The 21,400-nt window shown below is 45.4% G+C and overlaps 1 protein-coding gene across 1 annotated transcript in view; it reads left to right on the plus strand.

Moving 5' to 3' along the window:
• PLCE1 (phospholipase C epsilon 1) overlaps positions 1-21,400 on the plus strand; it is a 363,948-nt gene that overhangs the window by 268,489 nt on the left and 74,059 nt on the right. The window contains 2 exon segments of the mRNA XM_029060510.2: positions 19,340-20,015; positions 20,796-20,960. Of these exon segments, the coding sequence (XP_028916343.1) occupies positions 19,340-20,015; positions 20,796-20,960 (841 nt within the window).

Here is a 21,400-nt window from a genome sequence, read left to right on the forward strand (position 1 = left end):
AGAGCACTGTACTAAGTGCTTGGAATGAACAAGTCCAGCAACAGATAGAGACAGTCCCTGCATTTGACGGGGTTACGGTCTAATCGGGGGAGACGGACAGACAAGACGATGGCGATAAATAGAGTCAAGGGGAAAGAACATCTCGTAAAACAATGGCAACGAAATAGAATCAAGGTGATGTACGTTTCATTAACAAAATAAATAGGGTAATGAAAATATATACAGTTTGACGCGTGCACGAGTACGGGTTTTTTGCAGGGGGGGCTGGGGATGGGAAAGGAGAGGGGGAGGAGCAGAGGGAAATGGGGCGGAGATAAGAGGGGTTAAGCTGCGGAGAGAGTGAAGGGGGTGGTAGAGGGAGTAGAGGGAGAGAGGAGCTCAGTCCCTGGGAAGGCCCCCTCTTGGCAGGAGGTGAGTTTTAGAGTATGGGTTTTGAAGAGGGGGAAGAGAATCGAGTTTTGGCGGAGCGTGAGGAAGGAGAGGCGTTCGCAGGACCACGGGAGATGTTGGCCCCGGGGGGTATCGAACCAGCGAGGGGTCGACGGCGCGGATAGGCGAGCACCGAGGGACCGGTGAGGGAGGTGGGCAGCAGAGGAGCGGAGCGTGCGGGGTGGCGCGGTAGAAAAGGAGAAGGGAGGAGAGGTAGGACAGGGGCAAGGTGATGGAGAGCCTCGAAGCCTAGAGTGAGGAGTTTTTGTTTGGAGCGGAGGTCGATAGGCAACCACTGGAATTGTTTAAGAAGGGAGTGACATGCCCAGATCGTTTCTGCAGGACGATGAGCCGGACAGCGGAGTGAAGAATAGACTGGAGCAGGGTGAGAGAGGAGGAAGGGAGATCAAAGAGAAGGCTGACACAGTAGTCTAGCCAGGATATAACGAGAGCCCGTAGCAGTAAAGGTAGCCGTTTGGGTGGAGAGGAAAGGGCGGATCTTGGCGATATTGTAAAGGTGAAACCGGCAGATCTCGTAACGGATAGGATGCGTGGGGTGAACGAGAGAGACGAGTCAAGGATGACACCGAGATTGCGGGCGCCCGAGAGACAGGAAGGAGGGTCGTGCCATCCACAGTGATAGGGAGTCTGGGAGAGGACCCGGGTTTGGGAGGGAAGATGAGGCGCTCAGTCTTGCCTCATGTTGAGTTTTAGGTGGTGGGCCGACATCCAGGTGGAGACATCCTGGAGGCAGGAGGAGATGCGAGCCTGAAGGGAGGGGGGACGAGGACAGGGGCAGAGATGTAGATCTGCGTGTCATCTGCGTAGAGATGGTAGTCAAAGCCGTGAGAGCGAATGAGTTCACCCAAAGGGAGTGAGTGTAAATGGAGAACAGAAGAGGGCCAAGAACCGACCCCTTGAGGAACTCCAACAGTTAAAGGATGGGAGGGGGAGGAGGCGCCCAGAGAAGGAGACCGAGAATGACCGGCCAAAGAGGTAAGAGGAGAACCAGGAGAGGACGGGGTCCCGTGAAGCCCAAGGTGAGATAAGGTATGGAGGAGGAGGGGATGGTCGACAGTGTCAAAAGGCAGCAGAGAGTTCAAGGAGATCAGAATGGGAGTAGAGCCAATTGGATTTGGCAAGAAGGAGGTCATGGGTGACCTTAGAGAGAGCAGTCTCGGTAGAGTGGAGGGGACAGAAGCCAGATCAGAGGGGGTCCGGGAGAGAATGGGAGTTAAGGAATTCTAAGCAGCGATTGTAGACGACTTGTTCTAGGATTTTGGAAAGGAAGGGTAGTAGGGAGATAGGGCGATAACTGGAGGGGGAAGTGGGATCAAGATCGGGTATTTTTAGGATGGGGGAGACATGGGCATGTTTGAAGGCAGAGGGGAAGGAGCCATTGGAGATTGAGTGGTTGAAAATAGAAGTTAAGGAAGGGAGGAGGGCAGGAGCGATGGTTTTAATAAGGTGAGAGGGAATGGGGTCCGAGGCGCAGGTGGAGGGGGTGGCACTTGCGAGGAGGGAGGAGATCTCCTCTGAGGATACTGCAGGGAAGGATGGGAAAGTAGGGGAGAGGGTTGGTGGGGGGGGGGAGAGGCGGAGGGGTGACTTTGGGGAGCTCAGACCTGATTGTGTTTGATTTTTGTGGAAGAATAGGTGGCCAGATCATTGGGGGTGAGAGATGGGGGAGGGGGAGGAACAGGGGGCCTAAGGAGAGAGTTAAAGGTCCCGAACAATCGGCGGGGGTGACGGGCATGGGTGTCGATGAGGGAGGAGAAGAAGTTTTGCCTGGCGGAGGAGAGGGCAGAGTTAAAGCAGGAAAGGATAAATTGAAGTGTGTGAGTCGGCTTTGGTGCTTGGACTTTCGCCAGCAGCTCTCGGCAGCTCGAGCATAGGAGCGTAGGAGGCAGACAGAGGAGGTGATCCAGGGGTGGTGGGTTGGTGGAGCAAGAGTGGGGAGGGAAAGGGGGGAGAGAGTTAAGATGAGTAGAGAGGGGTGGAGTTGAGAGCGGAGACCTGATCATCGAGAGTGGGAAGTGAGGACAGGACCATAGACAGTGCATGGAAGAAAAGGATGGGAGGAAAACTAAAAGGAAAAGAAAGAGAAGACAAAGTTGGGAAGAGTAAGAAACGGGGAAAAGACAAAGCTTTGAGAGAGCGGACAAGGACTGTTTGCTAAGAATAGATGACAAGGAGAATATAGACTAGGGATGAGATTGAGTGATGGTGAGAGAAACTGGAGATGAGTGGAAAATGGGAAAGCATGGAGCTAGAAGGCAGCAGGTCAGAACCCAACCATAGGATGATTTGTCCTGGTCCTGAAAGTAGAATAATTTGGAACTAAAACCTGATATCAGTGAAGAAGACTTCAAATGTCAAACCACCTAAAGTGTCCTGTGAAGTAGAATTGGTAATGATTGTAAGATTTGTTAGGCGCTTACTAAGTGCCGAACATTCTAGTAAGCATTAGGGTAGATAGAAGATAATCTATCCACATAGAGCTCACAGCCCAAGTAGGAGAGAACAACAGGCATTAATCCTGTGCTGATTTGTACATTCCAAAGAGCTTAGTACAGTGCTCTGCACATAGTAAGCGCTCAATAGATACTATTGGAAATGAATGAATGAATGAATAATCCCCATTTTGCAGGTGAGAAAAATTGAGCCATGGGGAAGTTAAGTGGACTTGCCCAATGATATGTAGTCTTTAGAGAAGACTACAGTGGCTACCAGGTGGCTACCAAGTGAAGTTAAGTGGTATACACTTATGTACATACCATAATTTATTTTAGTGTCTGTTTCCGCTTCTAGACCATAGTTCCTTGTGGGCAAGGAAATGTCTACTAACTTTGTTGTATTGGGCTCTCCCAAGCGCTTAATGCAGAGCTCTGTACACAAGTATCGGTCAATAAATGTCATTTATTATTGATTATTAATAATAACTCTGATATTTGTTAAGTGCTTACTGTGGGCCAGGCATATTAATAAGCTCTGGTGTGGATCAAGTAAATCGGGTCAGGCACAGATCCTGTCCCCACATGGCATTCACAGTTTTAATCCCCATTTTACAAATGAGGCAACTGAGGCATAAAGAAGTCAAGTGACATGCCCAAGGCCATGCAGCAGACAAATGGCGGAGCCAGAACTAGAACGCAGGTCTTCTGACTTCCAGCCTGGGCTATTTCCACTAGACCACATGGCTTGACATTTAGTTTGTTTTTGACTTGTTTATATACCTCTTCTTATCAATTTCGCAAATATCTAATGCAATAGAATTTCAGAAATAGTGAAATTTCTATTCCCACCACCCCTATAGGCATTGCTAGCCTGAGAGAGCAATTGCAGCTTCTCTCCAATTAGCTCCTTCACAGTTTCAGACTTAACTATTTAATTGAGAGAGGTGTCTTGATTGAAGAAGACAACCATTTGCTCTAGGGAGGTAACTCTTTGATTGAGGGAGGTGCCTTTTCTCAAACAAATTCCTTTTAAATCTTCTAAACTGATAGCTCCAGCCCCCTAGGGTTTTCTTTTTCCTAACAAGGCACTGAAGGAAAGTTAGTTAAGTTTCCTACCCACCATGGCTCAGTTGCAGTTTTCTGCAGATGACCAGGTGACTTCTTAAAATAGCTGAGAGAAGGGAAAAGGATTAAAAACACAAGACCAATAAAATGACTCTCAACCTGTGGAGCTACCCAAATTCAGTTATAGCAATTTCCGTTCACGGTGTCCAATACACATTTTCACAACAGTTGCCAGTTCATTCGAACATAACTTTTGTTTATGGGTCAGTGGGTATCCTTCCTAGCAGTGATCCAAGTTGTTCTTCTTGGCCCCAAGCCTTTCTCAACCACAGGCTCCTAAATGCCAGGCAACTGGTAGCTCAGGAGACTGGTACAGAGGCCAATCGCTGTTGACTGTATTTGCTGGTTTAATGTAGTCAGGTTGTTCCACCGAAGGCTGCTAATTCTTCCCTGCATGTTCTGGGGAATCATCCTTGTCTAGAGCACCGCGAGCCTCCCAAGGATATGACCTTGACTAGGAGTGTGGGTCACGTCCACCCCTGGGACCAAATCTAGGCTATTGCTTTCATTTGGACTCACGCCCACCTGGCCAGTTCCTCCTTTACTTAATCTAGCCAGCCAGTCTATCACTGGTTCCCCAGGGTCATGGGCAAATTACTTGGAAAGCTGCTTGATATCGGTGGTGGTGAAGGTCGTAGTCTGGGTGGTGACCTTTCCCTCGGGGTCCCCCTCCTCCTTGATAATGGGCTGGGGGGCTTGGGGTGCCACCCAGGGTTCTGTGGGGGCACCTTCCCATCCAGCCTGGAATGTAATGGTCTGACACTGGGAAGGGTTGAGGGGGTCCTCCTCTTCATAATCATTGCCCCTGCATAACTCTGAATACACTCATTCATCATTCAATTGTATTTATTGAGCACTTACTGTGTGCAAAGCACTGTACATGACCTCTCTGCTCTTTTCAGTGGAGCTTCCTCCACCTTTCTAATTCCTTAGCCTTCCCAGGTGGCCAAACTTCTGTTATAGACTGTGAGCCCATTGTGGTCAGGGAGTCTCTATATTTATTGCTAAATTGTTCTTTCCAAGCACTTATTACAGTGGTCTACATACAGTAAGCATTCAAAAAAGGCTCAGGGCCAAGAAGAACAACTTGGACCACTGCTAGGAAGGACACCCACTGACCCATAAACAAAAGTTATGTTTGCATGAACTGGCCAGTGTTGTGAAAATGTGTACTGGACACTGTGAAGGGAAATTCCTATAAGTGAATTTGGGTAGCTCCATAGGTTAAACGAATGAACAGGGCTGCTTGCTGCGTTTTTTACCTCAGCTGCTGTCTGCAACAAGAGGCATTTTCATCTCACCACTCCCTAAGATTCGCCTCTAGGTCTTTCTTTTCCTCCTACCCCCTTCCTGGCCCCCTAACAGCAGCTTGCAACACCATTGAAAGGAGGCCAAGGAGGAAGGCTTTTCCTTTCTTTTCCTGGTCGGCGTAGTCTCCTGCTTCTCACAGACCTCCCTGATGAAACTCCCCAGATCATCCCAGTGATTTTTCATCAGCAACTGTTCCACCTTGGTGTTTCCACCCCTAAATCTTCAAGGAAGGCAAACAGCCTCTCCAGTCCTCTGTTGCCATTGTCGTTTACCATCCTCATTCGCCATTTATGTCGCCTGTGCCCAGAGATGGATTTGGGAATCGGTGCAGTGAGAGTGAGAGACTGGGGTCACAAGGGCTGAGTTTATACAAAATTTATGCCACGTGGCAAATTGAACTTCCCTTTTGGGAGGAAGATGATTATTTAATTATATTGGAACTTCCCTATGGGGAGGAATGTCCTTGTGCATTAATGGCATGTGGCTAAACACCTAGCTAAGCTTCCCACTTAGGAGGAAATTCACTATGCCTTGTTTGCACAAGCCAGAGGAGGTAGATTCCCACCCACTAATGCTTCTCACTCTGGAGGAACACAATTATGCTATTACATGCTTGTGGTGAAGCGCCCTAGCTTCCAGCCCCACGAGTCTTCAGTGGGACACTCACCCAAACCACAGCTTGGTGCAGACAGAGCGGGCATCCCGAGCTCTAGGCAGAGGTGACACACAGTCCTATCCAGTATTGTGATCTATTCTATCATCGTGAATTTGTTTCCCCACCATCACTATCCGGGTATCAGTAATTCAGTTAATCTGTCAGCAGTATTTACTGAGCCCTTACTGTGTATAGCGCACTGTACTAAGTGCTTGGGGAGAGTACAATACGGTAAAATGATGGCCTAATCACAAGGAGCACGCAGACTAAGGAGGGAGGCAGACATTAAAATCAGTTGGAGATATTTATGTACATTAGAAGCAGCATGTCCCATTGGATAGACCGTGGGCCTGGGGAGCCAGAAAACAGGGGTTCTAATCCCAGCTGGGCCACTTGTCTGCTGATGTGACCTTGGGGCAAATCACTTAAACTTCTCTGTGCTTTAGTTACTTCATCTGTAAAACGGAGATTAATACTGTGAGCCTCATGTGGGACATGAACTGTGTCCATCTTGATTAGTTTGTATTTACCCAGTGCTTATATACAATGCCTGGGCACAGAGTAAGTGCTTAACAAATACCATAAAAATCTGCTGTGGAGGCCTTGGGGAGAGGTGAATATCATGGGTACTTAAGGCTACAGGCCCAAGTGCATGGATGATGCATTTGGGAGGATGAAAATAGGGGAAAGAGGAAGCAGCGTGGCCTAGTGGATAGAACACGGTGCCCTAAGAGTCAGAGGATCTGGTTCTCATCCTGGCTCTGCTAATTACTTGCTGTGTGAACTTGGGTAAGTCATTTATCTCCTTATGCCTCAGTTTCCTCAATTGTAAACTGTAAATGTTCTCCCTCCTACTTAGACTGTAAGCCCCATGTGGTATAAGACTATGACTTAATTAATTTGTACCTACCCCCAGCAATGAGAACATTGTTTGACACAGTAAGTGTGAAGCAGCATGGCTCAGTGGAAAGAGCACGGGCTTTGGAGTCAGGGCTCATGAGTTCGAATCCCAGCTCTGCCACTTGTCAGCTGTTGACTGTGGGCAAGTCACTTAACTTCTCTGTGCCTCAGTTCCCTCATGTGTAAAATGGGGATTAAGACTGTGAGCCCCACGTGGGACAACCTGATTCCCCTGTGTCGTACCCCAGCGCTTAGAACAGTGCTCTGCACATAGTAAGCGCTTAACAAATACCAACATTATTATTATTATTATTATTATTATTATTTAGCAAAGAACATAAAGAAAAAAAGAATGAGGCTTTTGAAAGCAGGAAGAGTGATGGTCTGTCAGATATCTCCCTCCTACCCTTCTTTTCCAAACTTCTGGAGCAAGTCATCTACACTCACTGCCTCAAATTCGTCTCCTCCAACTCTCTCCCGGACCCCCTCCAATTTGGCTTCTGTCCCCTCCACTCCACTGAAACCATCCTCTCAAAGGTCACCAATGACCTCCTTCTTGCCAAATCCAAAGGCTCCTACTCCAACCTAATCCTCCTCGACCTCTCAGCTGCCTTTGACACTGTCAACCATCTCTTTCTCCCTCAACACATTATCTAACCCTGTCTTTCACGGACTCCGCCCTCTCCTGCTTCTCCTCTTATCTCTCTGGCTGTTCATTCTCAATCTCCTCTACAGGCTCCTCCTCCCCTCCCATCACCTAACTGTAGAGGTTCCTCAAGGGTCAGGTTCTTGGTCCCCTTTTATTCTCCATCTATACTCACTCCCTTGGTGAACTCATTCACTCCCCTCGGCTTCAACCATCATCTCTTGGCGGATGATACCCAAATCTTTATCTCCTCCCCTAGTCTCTCTCCCTCCATCCAGGTTCACATCTCCTCCTGTCTTTCAGGACATCTCTACTTGGATGTCTTCTGCCACCTAAAACTCAACATGTCCAAGGCAGAGCTCCTTATATTACCTCCCAAACCCTGTCCTCTCCCTGACTTCCCGTCACTGTGGACGGCACTACCATCCTTCCCATCTCACAAGCGCCGCAACCTTGGTGTCATCCTTGACTCTGCTCTCTCATTCACCCCACACATCCAATCCATCACCAAAACCTGCCGATCTCACCTTCACAACCATCACTGTGATCCACTCTTTCCTCTCTAACCAAATCACTACCCACGTTGCCAATTACTCACGCTATCCCAAACTGGATTACAGCATCAGCATCTTTTTCTGGCCTCCCAACCAGGAGGTCTCTCCCAACTTCAATCTATACTTCTCTCTGCTGCCTGATTATCTTTTCTCCAGAAACGTTCTGGGCATTTTCACCCCCTCCTTCAAAAATCTCCAGTGGTTGCCTATTAACCGTCATATCAAGCAAAAAACTCCTCGCTGTTGGCTACAAAGCTCTCCATCACCTTGCCCCCTTTTACCTCACCCTCCCTTCTCTCCTTCTACAGCCCAGCCCACACACTCCGCTCATCTGGTGCTAATGTACTCAACTGTGCCTCATTCTCGCCTGTCCCCCACTGTCGACCCCTGGCCCATGTCCTACTTTCTGGCCTGGAATGCTCTTCCTCCTCAAATCCCCCAAACATTCACATTTCCCCCTTCAAGGCCCTACTGAAGACTCACCTCCCCAAGAGGCCTTCTCAGATTAACCCCCCTTTCTCCTCCGCTCCCTTCCCTCCTAAGGGGCCCTCCCTCCTAATCGCCCCGACTCACTCCCTTTACTCTACACTCTACCCCCCCCCCCACAGCTCTTGTGCATATCCATAATTCTTTTTATTTTTATTAATGCCTGTTTACTTGTTTTGATGTGTATGTATCTATAATTCTATTTATATTGATACTATTGATGCCTGTTTACTTGTTTGTCTCCACCCCTTCTGTAAGTCCATTGTGGGTAGGGTTTATCTCTCTTTATTGCTGAATTATACTTTCCAAATGCTTAGTATAGTGTTCTGCACACAGTAAGCGCTCAGTAAATATTATTGAATGGATGAATGAATAAATATGATGCAGGAGGGGAGTTTTGAGCCACAAGGAGCGACACTGGCAAGGAGTTAATGGTGACACAGTAGGAGATTGAAGTACCTTGAGTAAGGTTAGTTTTTATGTGAGCATGGAGTAAATGTACTTTTGCAGGAGTATTTCTGGAAGTTGGGGGCATGGGGGTGGGAGAGATGGAGTTTACAAGCCTCTACTGACAGTAGAAGAACCTCTCATTCTGGTGAGAAACTGAGTAATTAGTACTGGAAAGGGAACTGGTTTGCTAAATAGCAGGAGGGAGAGAATTAAATGCATAACCATGGGAGGAAATTAAAAAACTTCTCTCCTAGTTGTTCCCAGAAGTTGTGTATACCACCATTTAGTATATCCTAAAAAGGATCAGATAATGACACAATTTCCAGGTCCAGATCTCAATCCTCACTCCCCACCCAGCGAGGACCCTGCTCTTTTCTGTCCGTACTGGCTGCTCGTGCTTTTGGGGGATTTTTTTCATTTATGGTCCATATTTTAATTGCCAACACTGAGTCAGAAATCAGGGCTGAAACTTTAAGGCTCTGCCTCCTCAAGTGTCAATTAAGAAAGTGGGACTGGAGACATAATTTTGATTTGTTAATATTTTTAGATGTGTTAACCTTTAGTTGAGGTCTTTAACAGGGTAGTAAAGTGATTAAACACATTTGGGTGGATTGAAATTTGTGCATAGTCCCTTGGCAGCTGGACGTAGTCAGAGCAACTAGAACAATGGCTAGGGACTAGCAAACCAGAAACATAGGGTTGGGTGGGATCTGGGATAGACATCATAAACTCTGTATGAAGAGGGCTGCCCTGGTTGTTGTTAAGCAGCTCCTCCAGTTCAAGCTGCCCTCAGTACATGGAGCATATAGCACTGAGCCACTTGTTACTTTGGCCCTCCATAACCAAGTAACTTCATTTGGCCCCATCTTGCTCCCTGGCTCTTAAATAAATGAAAACGCAAATGCCAAATCTTTCTGAGGGAATTCCTATATTTCAGGGCCTTAGGAGGATGGGTGTCAGTTGTTTAGAGGAGGGTGGGAAGTGGAGGATCCCGTAATAATTTAAAAATGACTGCTTAACAAAGCAGCAGAGGGAATAAGGGTGACAATTGACTCGCTGCATGAGTGGAAGCCATCTTGATGAGGTTACGTTGTGGGCACCATCTTGAATGTCCTAAGTGGTGGCCATTTTGGAAATTCAAGTCAATTTGTTATCCTCTTCAGACGCCACCCTGACTTGAACTCTTACCCTGCTTATTGTCCTGAAGCCAGCCCTGCCAGGACCTCACAGCAGTTTTCTCTGCTGGGGAATGCATTTAATTGAAAGTATGCACCATCCTTTCCCTAAAGTTGAAAAACTCAGGCAGTGCCTATGTCCCTCTTTGCCCCCCACCACTCCAGTTCCCCTTCAGCTAGAGAAGCACCATTATCAGTCAATGCTTTTAACAAATGTAAACATTGTAAAAATAGTCTCTAGAACTTGAAATAACTCTGATTCCCATCATCCGTTCCTCGCCTCTTACTAATTATTTGTAAACACAATTTATTTTTATTTAAACATAACCCGAGAATAAAGTTTCGTTCTTTGTTCATTATTCACACACAATACAAAATGAAGCAGAGAGAAACAAAACAAAAAAAAAATGAATGATTGGAATATGCTAAATCTTTTCCACTCTGGGCTGCTGGCATTGGGCACTGGCAGATTTCTCTTTTCCATTCTACCTCCTTGTCCTGGCTCACCCAGTGTGCCCTAGACCCTCAATGTGATCCCTCCAAAATCACCTCTTAATTCACCAGACCCACCCCAGTAACCCATTTTTTGAAATGAAAAGGTAGATATCTTCAAATTTTGAGTTTCTAATTTGAAAATAGAGATGATGCCCAGTGTAGTGTATATGCTCTATTTTTAACTTTCAAAGTGATTTTTATGTAAATATGATTGCTCTTTTCACCTTAAAATACATTAATAGGGCTAGAATATTCAGTTTACCCTGTTTGAGTACACTGTTCTGAGTAATTTGGGTAACAGTAGGGTATCTTGGTTTAGGAACCTATTCCCCTTTGATAACGTTGTTCCTTATGGAAAAATGTGTTCTGGCAGTTTCAAGGAACCAGTTGTGTTGTAAGCCCCTGGACCTCCTCTGTAGAGAAAGGACCAAAACAGAATAAGCACTCCTTTCTGAACCATTTGCTTGCATAAATATATCCTGGCTGAACTAATGGGTTTGTCCCATTCAGAGTTTGCCTTTGTTTTCAAACCTCTTTGTAAAGCCTTTGCTCAAGGAGAGCAACTTCACTTTAAATGTCCACCCACCAAGGTGGTGTATCGTACTGCAATAGTCTCCTAAAAGAACACTGCTCGGTTAGGTTGTCTGAAACTGGGCTTCATTTTTCAGTTCACCATAAAGCAGGTTTTTGAGTATCCTATTATCTTCATCTAGGGGAGGTGACTGGGTTTCAGTGCTCCATTATTAATAATCATGACTTGCCATTTGATGCTGAATATAGCTTATAGGTTCATTCATTCACTCATTCAATTGTATTTATTGAGCGCTTACTGCGTGCAGGGCACTGTACTAAGCGCTTGGAAAGTACAATTCAGCAACAGGTAGTGACAATCCCTACCCAACAACGGGCTCACAGTCTAGAAGGGGAAGACAGACAAGAAAACCAAACAAGTAGGCATCAATATCATCAAAATAGATAAATAGAATTATAGAAATATACACATTAATAAAATAAACAGAGTAATGAATATGTACAAATATGCACAAGTGCTCTGGGGAGGGGAAAAGGGTTGAGCAGAGGGAGGGAGAAGGGGCAATGGGGAGGGGAGGAGGAGCAGAGGAAAAATGGGGAGCTCAGTCTGGGAAGGCCTCCTGGAGGAAGTGAACTCTCAGTAGGCTTTGAAAAGGAGAAGAGAGCTAGTTTGGCAGATGTGAGGAGGGAGAGCATTCCAGGCCAGAGGTAGGATGTGGGCCAGGAGTTGACGGTGGGACAGGCAAGAATGAGGCACAGTGAGAAGGTTAGTGGCAGAGGAGTGGAGTGTGTGGTTTGGGCTGTAGACAGAAAGAAGAGAGGTGAGGTAGGAGGGGACAAGGTGATGGAGAGCTTTGAAGCCAATAATGAGGAGTTTTTGCTTGATTTGAAGGTTGATAGGCAAATACTGGAGGATTTTGAGGAGGGGAGTGACATGCCCAGAGCATTTCTGTAGAAAGATAATCTGGGCGGCAGAGTGAAGTATAGACTGAAGTGGGGAGAGGCAGAAGCATGGGAAATCAGAAAGGAGGCTGATGCAGTAATCTAGTCAGGATATGATGAGAGATTGTACCAGCAAGGTAGCAGTTTGGATGGTGAGAAAGGGCAGATCTTGGCAATGTTGTGAAGGTGAGACCGGCAGGTTATGGTGACAGATTGGCTATGTGGGGTGAATGAGAGAGCAGAGTCAAGGAGGACCCCAAGGTTGTGGGCTTGTGAGATGGGAAAGATGGGAGTGCCATCCACAGTGATGGGAAAATCAGGGAGATGACAGGGTTTGGGAGGAAAGATAAGGAGCTCAGTCTTGGACATGTTGAGTTTTAGGTGGCGGGCAGACATCCAGGTGGAGATGTCCTGAAGACAGGAGGAGATACAAGCCTGGAGGGAAGGGGAAAGAACAGGGGAAGAGATGTAGATTTGGTTGTCATCTGCATAGAGATGATAGTTGAAGCTGTGGGAGTGAATGAGTTCACCAAGGGAGTGGATATAGATGGAGAACAGAAGGGGACCAAGAACTGACCCTTGAGGAACCCCTTACAGTTAGGGGATGGGTTGGGGAGGAGAAGCCCATGAAGGGGATTGAGAATGAATGGCCAGAATAATAAGAGGAGAACCAGGAGAGAATGGAGTCTGTGAAGCCAAGCTTGGATAACGTGTTGAGGAGAAGGGGGTGGTCGACAATGTCAAAGGCAGCTGAAAGGTGGAGGAGGATTAGGATAGAGTAGGAGTCATTGCATTTGAAAAGAAGGAAGTCATTGGTGACCTTTGAGAGGGCAATTTCAGTGGAGTGGAGGGGATGGAAACCAGATTGGAGGGGGTCCGAGAGAGTTGGAGTTAAGGAATTCGAGGCAGCAAGTGTAGATGACTCGCTCTAGGAGTTTGGAAAGGAAGGGTAAGAGGGAGTTAGGATGATAACTGGAAGGGGCTGAGGGGTCAAGAAAAAGCGTTTTAGGATGGGGGAGACATGGGCATGTTTGAAGGCAGAGGGGAAGAAACCATTCGAGAGCGGGAGCAATTGAAGAAGGAAGTTAAGGAGGAAAGGAGGGAAGGGGTGAGAATTTTTATAAGATGAGAGAGAATGGCATCGGAAGCACAGGTGGAGGAGGTGACACTTGAGGAGGGAGGAGATCTCCTCTGAAGATACTGCTGGGAAAGATGGGAAAGTAGAGGAGAGGGTTGAGAGTGGGGAGGATGGAGAAGGGGGAGGGGTGACTTTAGGGAGCTCAGACTGATGGTGTTAATTTTCCTAATGAAGTAGGTGACCAGATTGCTGCGGGTGAGGGATGGAGGAGGGAGAGGAACCGGGGGCCTGGGGAAGGAGTTAAATGACCGGAACATCTGACAGGAGTGATGGGCATGGATGTCAATCAGGGAAGAAAAATAGCTTTGTCTGGCAGAGGAGAGGGCAGAGTTGAGGCAGGAAAGTATAAATTTAGAGTGAACAAGGTTGACTTGGTGCTTAGAATTTCACCAGCAGCGTTCAGCAGCTCCAGTGTAAGAGCAAAGGAGGCGGACAGTGGCAGTGATCCAAGCCTATGGGTTAGTGGTGCGACAGCGACAAAGGGAAAGGGGAGCGAGTTGAGTAGAGAGGGTGTAGTTGAGAGCAGTAATCTGGTCATCAAGAGTGAGTAGAGAGGATAGGAAGGCAAGATGGAGTGTGATGTGCTCAGAGAGATGAATTGGTTGAGTTGGTAAGAGATGATGGGATCAAAGGTGTGACCAAGTTTGTGAGTGGGAGAGGTGGGGTGGAGCAACAGATTGGCAGAGTCAAGGAGTGATAGAAGGCAGTGACACTGGGACTCCTGCCTCCTCTCAAAATCTACCAGATTTCACCTGTGCCTCCGACCCTTTACACCTTATCAAAACACTTGCCCCCTTCCTTTCTTTCCTCTCTGACAACAATCTTCAACTGTTCACTCTACAAAGGCTTCTTCCCCACTGCTTTTAGACAAGCTCATGAATCCCCTCTCCTAAAAAGATCCTCCCTTGACCCCATGGCTCCCTCCAAATATTGCCCTATCTCTCTCCTACAGTTCATCTTGAAACTCCTTGAGAGAATTATCTACACCCACTTCCTCTCCTCCAATTCCCTCCTTGACCCCCTCCAATCTGCCTTCTTCTTATCCCATATCAGTGGGATTTATATGTGCAGAGCAATATAATAGAGTTGTAGTCACTTTCCCTGCCCACAGCAAGCTTATAGTCTAGAAGGAGAAACAGGCATTAATAAAAATGAGTAAATTACAGATATGCTCAGCAAGCTTATAGTCTAAACAGGGAGACAGACATTAATATAAATTAAGAAATTACAGATATGTATACAAGTGCTGTGGGGCTGAGGATGGGGTAAATAAAGGGTACAGATCTAAGTACAAGAGTGATGCAGAAAGGAGAGGGAGTAGGGGAAATGAGGACTTAGCCAGGGAAAGCCTCTTAGAAGAGATGAGATTTGAATAAGGCTTTGCAGGTGGGAAGAGTAATGGTCTGTTGGATATGACAGGTGAAGGTGTTCCAAGGAAAAGGCAGGGTGTAGGCAAGGAAGGCAAAAATGAGATACAGTGAATAGATTGGTGTTAGAGGAGTGGGGTGTGGGAGATGGTTGTAGTTGGAAATCAGCGAGGTAAAAATAGGAGGGGGTATAGAAGATGGAGAGAAGATTGAAATAGTTGACAATTTTTCTCTCCTGGGATCGATAAACAATAATAAAGGAACTAATAGTCAAGAAATACACCAAAGATTAAAGTTAGGACGATCTGCAATGAAGAGCCTGGAAATAATCATGAAATGTGCTGATGTAGCACATCACAAAAGTACAAATGGTCAATTCTTTGGTGTTTCCAGTGAGAATGTATGGATCTGAGAATGTATGGATCTGAAAGCTGGACAGTGAAAAAAACAGGATAGAAAGAGCATTGTTTCTTTGAAATGTGGTGTTGGAGAAGGCTTTTCCAAATACCACAGGCTGCCCAAAAGACAGCAAATGGGTTTGGGAGTAAATTAAACCATTGGGGTCTTCAGAAGGCCAAATGACTCAACTTAGATTGGCATATTTTGGACACATCATCAAGGGGAGTAATTCTCTGGAGAAGACACTAATGCTAGGAAAAATGGAAGGGAAATGTGGAAGAGGCAGTCTAGCAGCTAGATTGTGATTATGCAAGATTACAGATTATGGCAGAAGATAAAACGTTTTGGAGAAAATATATCCATAATGTTTCTATGAATTGCAAGCTACTCAACTGCATTTGATAATAATAGAAAGGTGATTAAGTGCTTTAAAGCCAATGCTAAGGAGTTTCTGTTCAATGCTGAGGTGGATGGGCAACCACTAGAGGTTCTTGAGGAGTAGGGAAACATAAACTGAACTTTTTTTAGAAAAATGATCTGGGCAGCAGAGTGAAGTATGGCCTGGAGCGGAGAGAGATACAGGAGGCAGAGAGGTCACCATATTGGAAGAGGCTGATGTAGTAATCTAGGCAGGATAAGATAAGTTCTTGGATAAATGTGGTAACATTTTAAATGGAGAATAAAGGGCAGATTTTAACAATGTTGTTAAGGTAGAACTGACAGGATTTGGTAACAGATTGAATATATGGGTTGAAAGACAGAGATGAGTGGAGGATAAATGCCAAGGTGACGGGCTTGTGAGACAGACCTGGAGCCTGAATTTTTGCCAGCCCAATTCAGTCTCACAGGGGTAGTAGTGGAGAAAGAGGATTGACTGTGGCAGTGATCTAGGGTTGTGAGTAGGAGATGAGAGAGCCAGAGTAATAATAATAGTAATAGGTATGGTACTTATCAAGTGCTTTCTATGTGTTAAGCACTGTGCAAACTGATCAGGTTGGACCCAGTCCCTATCTCAAAAGGGGCTCACCGTCTAAGAGATAAGGGGGAAAGGGTGTAGTTGAAAGAGTGGAACATCACATTTTAGGATGGGAGGCAGTTCAGATGAGCTGAAATGGTCAAAGATAGGTGGAACACGTGTAGATTCTGGAGGTCACAAGAGGAAATGAGAACTGAAGGACAGAGGGTGGGAGTGGGAAGCCAAGGTCACTGCTGCTTTTCTCTTTACACCCAGGGTGGTACAAAGAGGAATAGGATCAACTGTTCAGGGTCACCTGCACTTGTGTTGCCCTTTCCCCTTACGATGGGATTCACATGTGCTGTAGCTCCTGATATTAAGTAAAGTTAAGGCATTGTCTCTAGATTCCAGCCATTTTGCTCTCTGTACTTTTCATTTCTCCTCTAACCAACAGCAACCTTTGCAAATTACTACTAAGTCCTGAAACCAATTTTTCGTTGTTTTGTCCAATCAGTGTTTTGCCCAGTCTTTTGGCACTGACTCAAATTTCTGTCACAATTATTGTTAATGCTGTTAATTTCCCCATTAACATTAAGCTTGTATAGTGAAAGTCTTTACATATTAATAGTAGCTATGGTTCGTAGAGTCTCATCCAAGTGGTAGAAGGAGTGTTGAGAAAATTGTTGAAGTGTTGTTGTCTATAGGTTTTCTAATTACTGAATTCCAGGAGGCACTTGGGGAATATAAGTATAGGACATGATCCCTGCCCTCAGGTCTCTTGCAGTCAAATGGGGGATAGTAATCTAATAGTTATTGTATTTGTTAAGCCTTTTCTTTGTATCAAGCACTGTTCTAAGTGCTGGAATAGATACAAGTTAATCAGGTCAGAAACAGTACCTGTCCCACATGGGTCTCACAGTCTAAGTAGGAAAGAGAATGAATATTGAATCCCCATTTTACAGTTGAAGAAACTGGGGCACAGAGAAGTTAAGTTAAGTGACTTACCCAAGGTCACCACAACAGACAAATAGCAGAGTCAGAATTAAAACCCAGGTCCTCTGACTCTCAGACCCATGGTCTTTCCATTAGGCCATGCTAGTGAACACAAATTGCTAAATGTACATTAGAGAAGAGATTGCTCTTTGTGCTTGAGGAAAAAACCACTGATGGTGAAATTCACCTTTGTGAGTGTAGCCGGTGTCCCAACACCAGTAGGACAGGTGGTTGTGTGTTTTTCAATAGTGGGAATAGATTCCACTGAGCCACCTCTAATAATAATAATAATGTTGGTATTTGTTAAGTGCTTACTATGTGCTGAGCACTGTTCTAAGCGCTGAGGTAAATACAGGGTAATCAGATTGTCCCATGTGAAGCTCAGTCTTAATCCCCATTTTACAGATGAGGTAACTGAGGCACCAAGAAGTGAAGTGACTTGCCCAACATCACACAGTTGACAGATGGCAGGGGCCGGGGTCACAACCCATGACCTCCTAAGCCTGTGCTCTTTCCACTGAGCCACACTGTGTCTCTACTCTCTTGCCCCAAACCCTTCAGTAGACAAAATCAGCCAGTGGTATTCATTGAGTGTTTCCTGCATGCAGAGCACTTGGTAGAGTTCAGTGTAATAGAGTAGGAAGGCATGATCCCTGCCACAAGGAGTTTACAGACTAGTAGGGAAGATTGAATTACAGACGGATATGTACATGATCCTGTGGGACTGGGGGGGAAGTGAAAATCAAAGGACGTAAGGGGTACAGATCCAAGTGCATATCCGTTGGAGGGGCTATGATTTTAGTAGGACTCTGAAGATGGGAAGAATGGTAGCCTGTGACACAGGTTTTAAAGTAGATTCAGGTGACTGTAAACTGTAAGACTGTAGACTCTAAACTGCAAGCTTGTTGTGGGCAGGGAACATGTCTACCAACTTTATTATATTGTACTTTCCCAATTGCTTAGGACAGTGTTCTGCACACACTAAGCTCTCTATAAGTATGATTTATTTATTGATGCAAGTGATAAAGATCCAGAGAAACTAGATACTAGGGATTTAAAACAATGAGACTAAAAGGCCTGAAGTTGCACCCTGTTCCTGGACCTGGGTTCTAATTCCAGCTCTGCCACCTGTCTGATTTTTGACTTTGGGCAAGTCACTTCACTTCTCTCTGCCTCAATTACCTCATCTGTCAAATGACGATTAAGACTGTGAAACTGTGAACGCCATGTGGGTCATGGACTGTGTCCAACTTGATTAGCGGGTATCTATCCCAGCACTTAGAACAGTGCCTAGCTGGGCAAGCCACTTCACTTCTCGGTGCCTCAGTTATCTCAACTGCAAAATGGGGGTGAAGTCTGTGAACCCTATGCAGGACAGGGACTTTGTCCAACCCTATTTGCTTGTATCCACCCTAGCACTTAGTACAGTCCCTGGCATATGGTAACTGCTTAACACATGGCATTGTCACTATTATTATTATTATTAAGTGTTTAACAAATACCATGTAAAAAAAAAACCTAGAGGAGAAGAATAAATGAATTAAATCTTTTGTTGCTTCTTCCCATTTCCCCACGTGGTTAAGAAGCTGAAGTGGCTGTATTCTAAAATTTGATTTATGAGTTGTATTCCAGAATGAAAATATTCATAAAAGCAATCAATTCTGACTCAGTAAAAATTCTGAGACCATGGAAACTCAAGGTAATTTCATGTTATAATTCTGCACATAAGTCTCAAAATCGATCAAATGAATACTTAGTGTGTTCAAAGCACTGCATTAAGCACTTAGAATTATAATGTCCAATCTCTTTATGGAGCCAGATTTCTAAGTATGTTTGAAAATTTGTGGTCACATATTAGTAGGTGTGTAGACTGTGTACACTGTCTTCCACTGTAATGCATTTTTCACTATGTGCTTTGGGGAGAACTTGCTGAGAGCAGAATTAGGGAATTTTTTCAGACAGTGTAAACCTGTCTGGTGGCAGCCAACATGATACTTAAAAACATTTGTGTGTGAGTGCCTGCCTACCTGCACCCAGCGTCAGGCTCAATGTGTTTCCCTTAAGGTAGAGGGTCCGGGAGACTCCACCCCCATGTTATAGCTTTATTTGTAGTCTCCGTGTACATCTAAGAATGTAGATTTTGGAACCTGCAGAAAATTTAGTTGAGGGGGCTAATGAACATCTTTACATTTCCAAAGAGCAACTGTCTACTTTGTTCTTCTTCCAGTAAAAATAAGTATCCATGACAGCACTGCATCCGCGATGGGTTATTTTAGTTTTCACTTCCCAAAAGCTAAAACTGCAAGGTGGTACTCTCTTGCTTAAAACACAGGTTAGTTATTGGAGATCTGTCCGACTCAGAGAGTGACATATTTGAGCAGACAAAAGAATGGGAAATTCATGGAACAGAAGAGCCCCAGAAGGCCTTCAGTCATGGAACCGAACTCATTCCTTGGTATGTTCTGTCTGTCCGAGCCGATGTCCATCAATTTATCCTGCAAGGAGCGACTGTTATCCATTATGACCAGGACACGCATCTCTCAGCCCGCTGTTTCCTTCAGCTTCAGCCTGACAATAGTACCTTGACCTGGACAAAGCCCACGGTTGCCTCCCCCACTACCACAAAGACCAAAGCGGGGGTTCTAGGCAGTGGCGCCGATCTGGGTAAGATGTCCTTCCTCGGCAGTACCGGACTATACGGCCTGGCAGAAGGTTTTGTGGACTTGTTTGCCGTTAAGGCTGTGTATATGGGCCACCCCGGTATTGATCTGCATGCAGTAGCCATTCAGAATAAGCTGGGGAATATGGCTCTGGCAGAGGCAGGGGTGACACTTCTCTATGGCCTTCAGACGACCGAGAATAAGTTATTACACTTTGTGGCACCAAAACAAACGGCTAAGATGCTATATGATGGATTGCTGGAACTAACCAACGCTGTAAGGAAAATGAAGAAATTTCCTGACCAGAGACTACAGTGGTTAAGGAAGCAGTATGTCAGTCTATACCAGGTAAGGAATGTATTTGTACTCTCTGTGGTTTATGTGTTATTGGTGTCCATTAATGAATATTAATGCGAGCAAAAGGTTGAAAATTAAAAAAAAGATGAAAAGCATTTTGATCAGGGATTCAAAGTGAAAGCAGTGTTGTTTGATTTAAAGCAAAGGTTGTCATGGATCTGAGGATAAGCAGCAAATGAAAACCTGGAATTTGGACAAACTAATTCTGACTTTGGCCCAATTTCTGACAAGGTAGAGAAATCTGGTTTGTGTTGACTGAGTCTCTGTCAGTTTCTTCATCTTAAAAATGCAGTTGTTGGAAGGTTTGACCTCTAAAAACTTTGACAAAGCCTTCAAAACAATGCCCTTGGAGCTAGTTATAATTCACTGGACGTAAGTCTTCAGCAGGACTTCAGCAGTCCACCCTCATGGCCTGAATCACTTTTGCATTCTGGTTTTTTTTTTAATTAAATAATTAAAAAGATCATCATCATTATCAACAGCAGCAATGATATTTACTGATAATATCAGATGAGTGGCACAGTAAATGTTCATCAAATCTGAATGATAATCTAACCTCTGAAAGGTGGAGAGTGCCATCATCACCCTAGGCTGGAAAGTCATCAGAACTAGGGCAGCTGAAGACTAATTAAAAATTCAGGGACAAATAGTACTCCTTTGGATGGCTTGGGTTTTTGTTCTTCTCAAGTTTCTTATTCTTTGGAGTTTGTCAGAGGGCCAGATGGTTCCTTTCCACACCGAGGCTTCTTGGTAATTGCTGGGTTCTTCCAGGAGGATGGCAGATTTGAAGGCCCAACCTTGGCTCATGCCGTCGAACTGTTTGGAGGCAGGCGCTGGAGTGCCCGACACACAGGCCCGGCGACTCTACCCAAGAGCACAGAGAAGGCTGCCCTGGGAATAAGCTCAGCCAAGAAAAAGAAGAAAGTCCTCATGAGGGTAATGTGCCTATTCTTCCTGCCTTTATCCCATCTCCAACATCTTCTCTATGGAGTCCCTATGCCAGCAATCTCTTCAGGGGAGCCCATTTGGCAGTGGTAATATTTATAAAGTGCTTACTCTGCACAGAACACTGTACTAACTGCTGGAAAAAAATATACAGCTATCCCTTGATCATTCCTTTGTCATTCAGTCTGCCTCTTGCCATGACCTCCACAACTGTCAGAGTAGCACATCATATGGGGTAATAGCACAAACCATAAAGGCAGGACATAGACAACAAGATTTTTCTTGATTGAATAGCAGAGGTGCCAGTATTACCTGACCCTTAACAGGGCTTCATTCCCTGCCCCTTACCAATCAATCAGTGGTATTTATTGAGTGTTTACTGTGTGCAGAGCACGGTACCAAATGCTTGGGAAAGTACAGTACAACAGAGT

This window comes from Ornithorhynchus anatinus, chromosome 3, assembly GCF_004115215.2.
Source record: "Ornithorhynchus anatinus isolate Pmale09 chromosome 3, mOrnAna1.pri.v4, whole genome shotgun sequence".
Lineage (NCBI taxonomy): Eukaryota > Metazoa > Chordata > Mammalia > Monotremata > Ornithorhynchidae > Ornithorhynchus > Ornithorhynchus anatinus.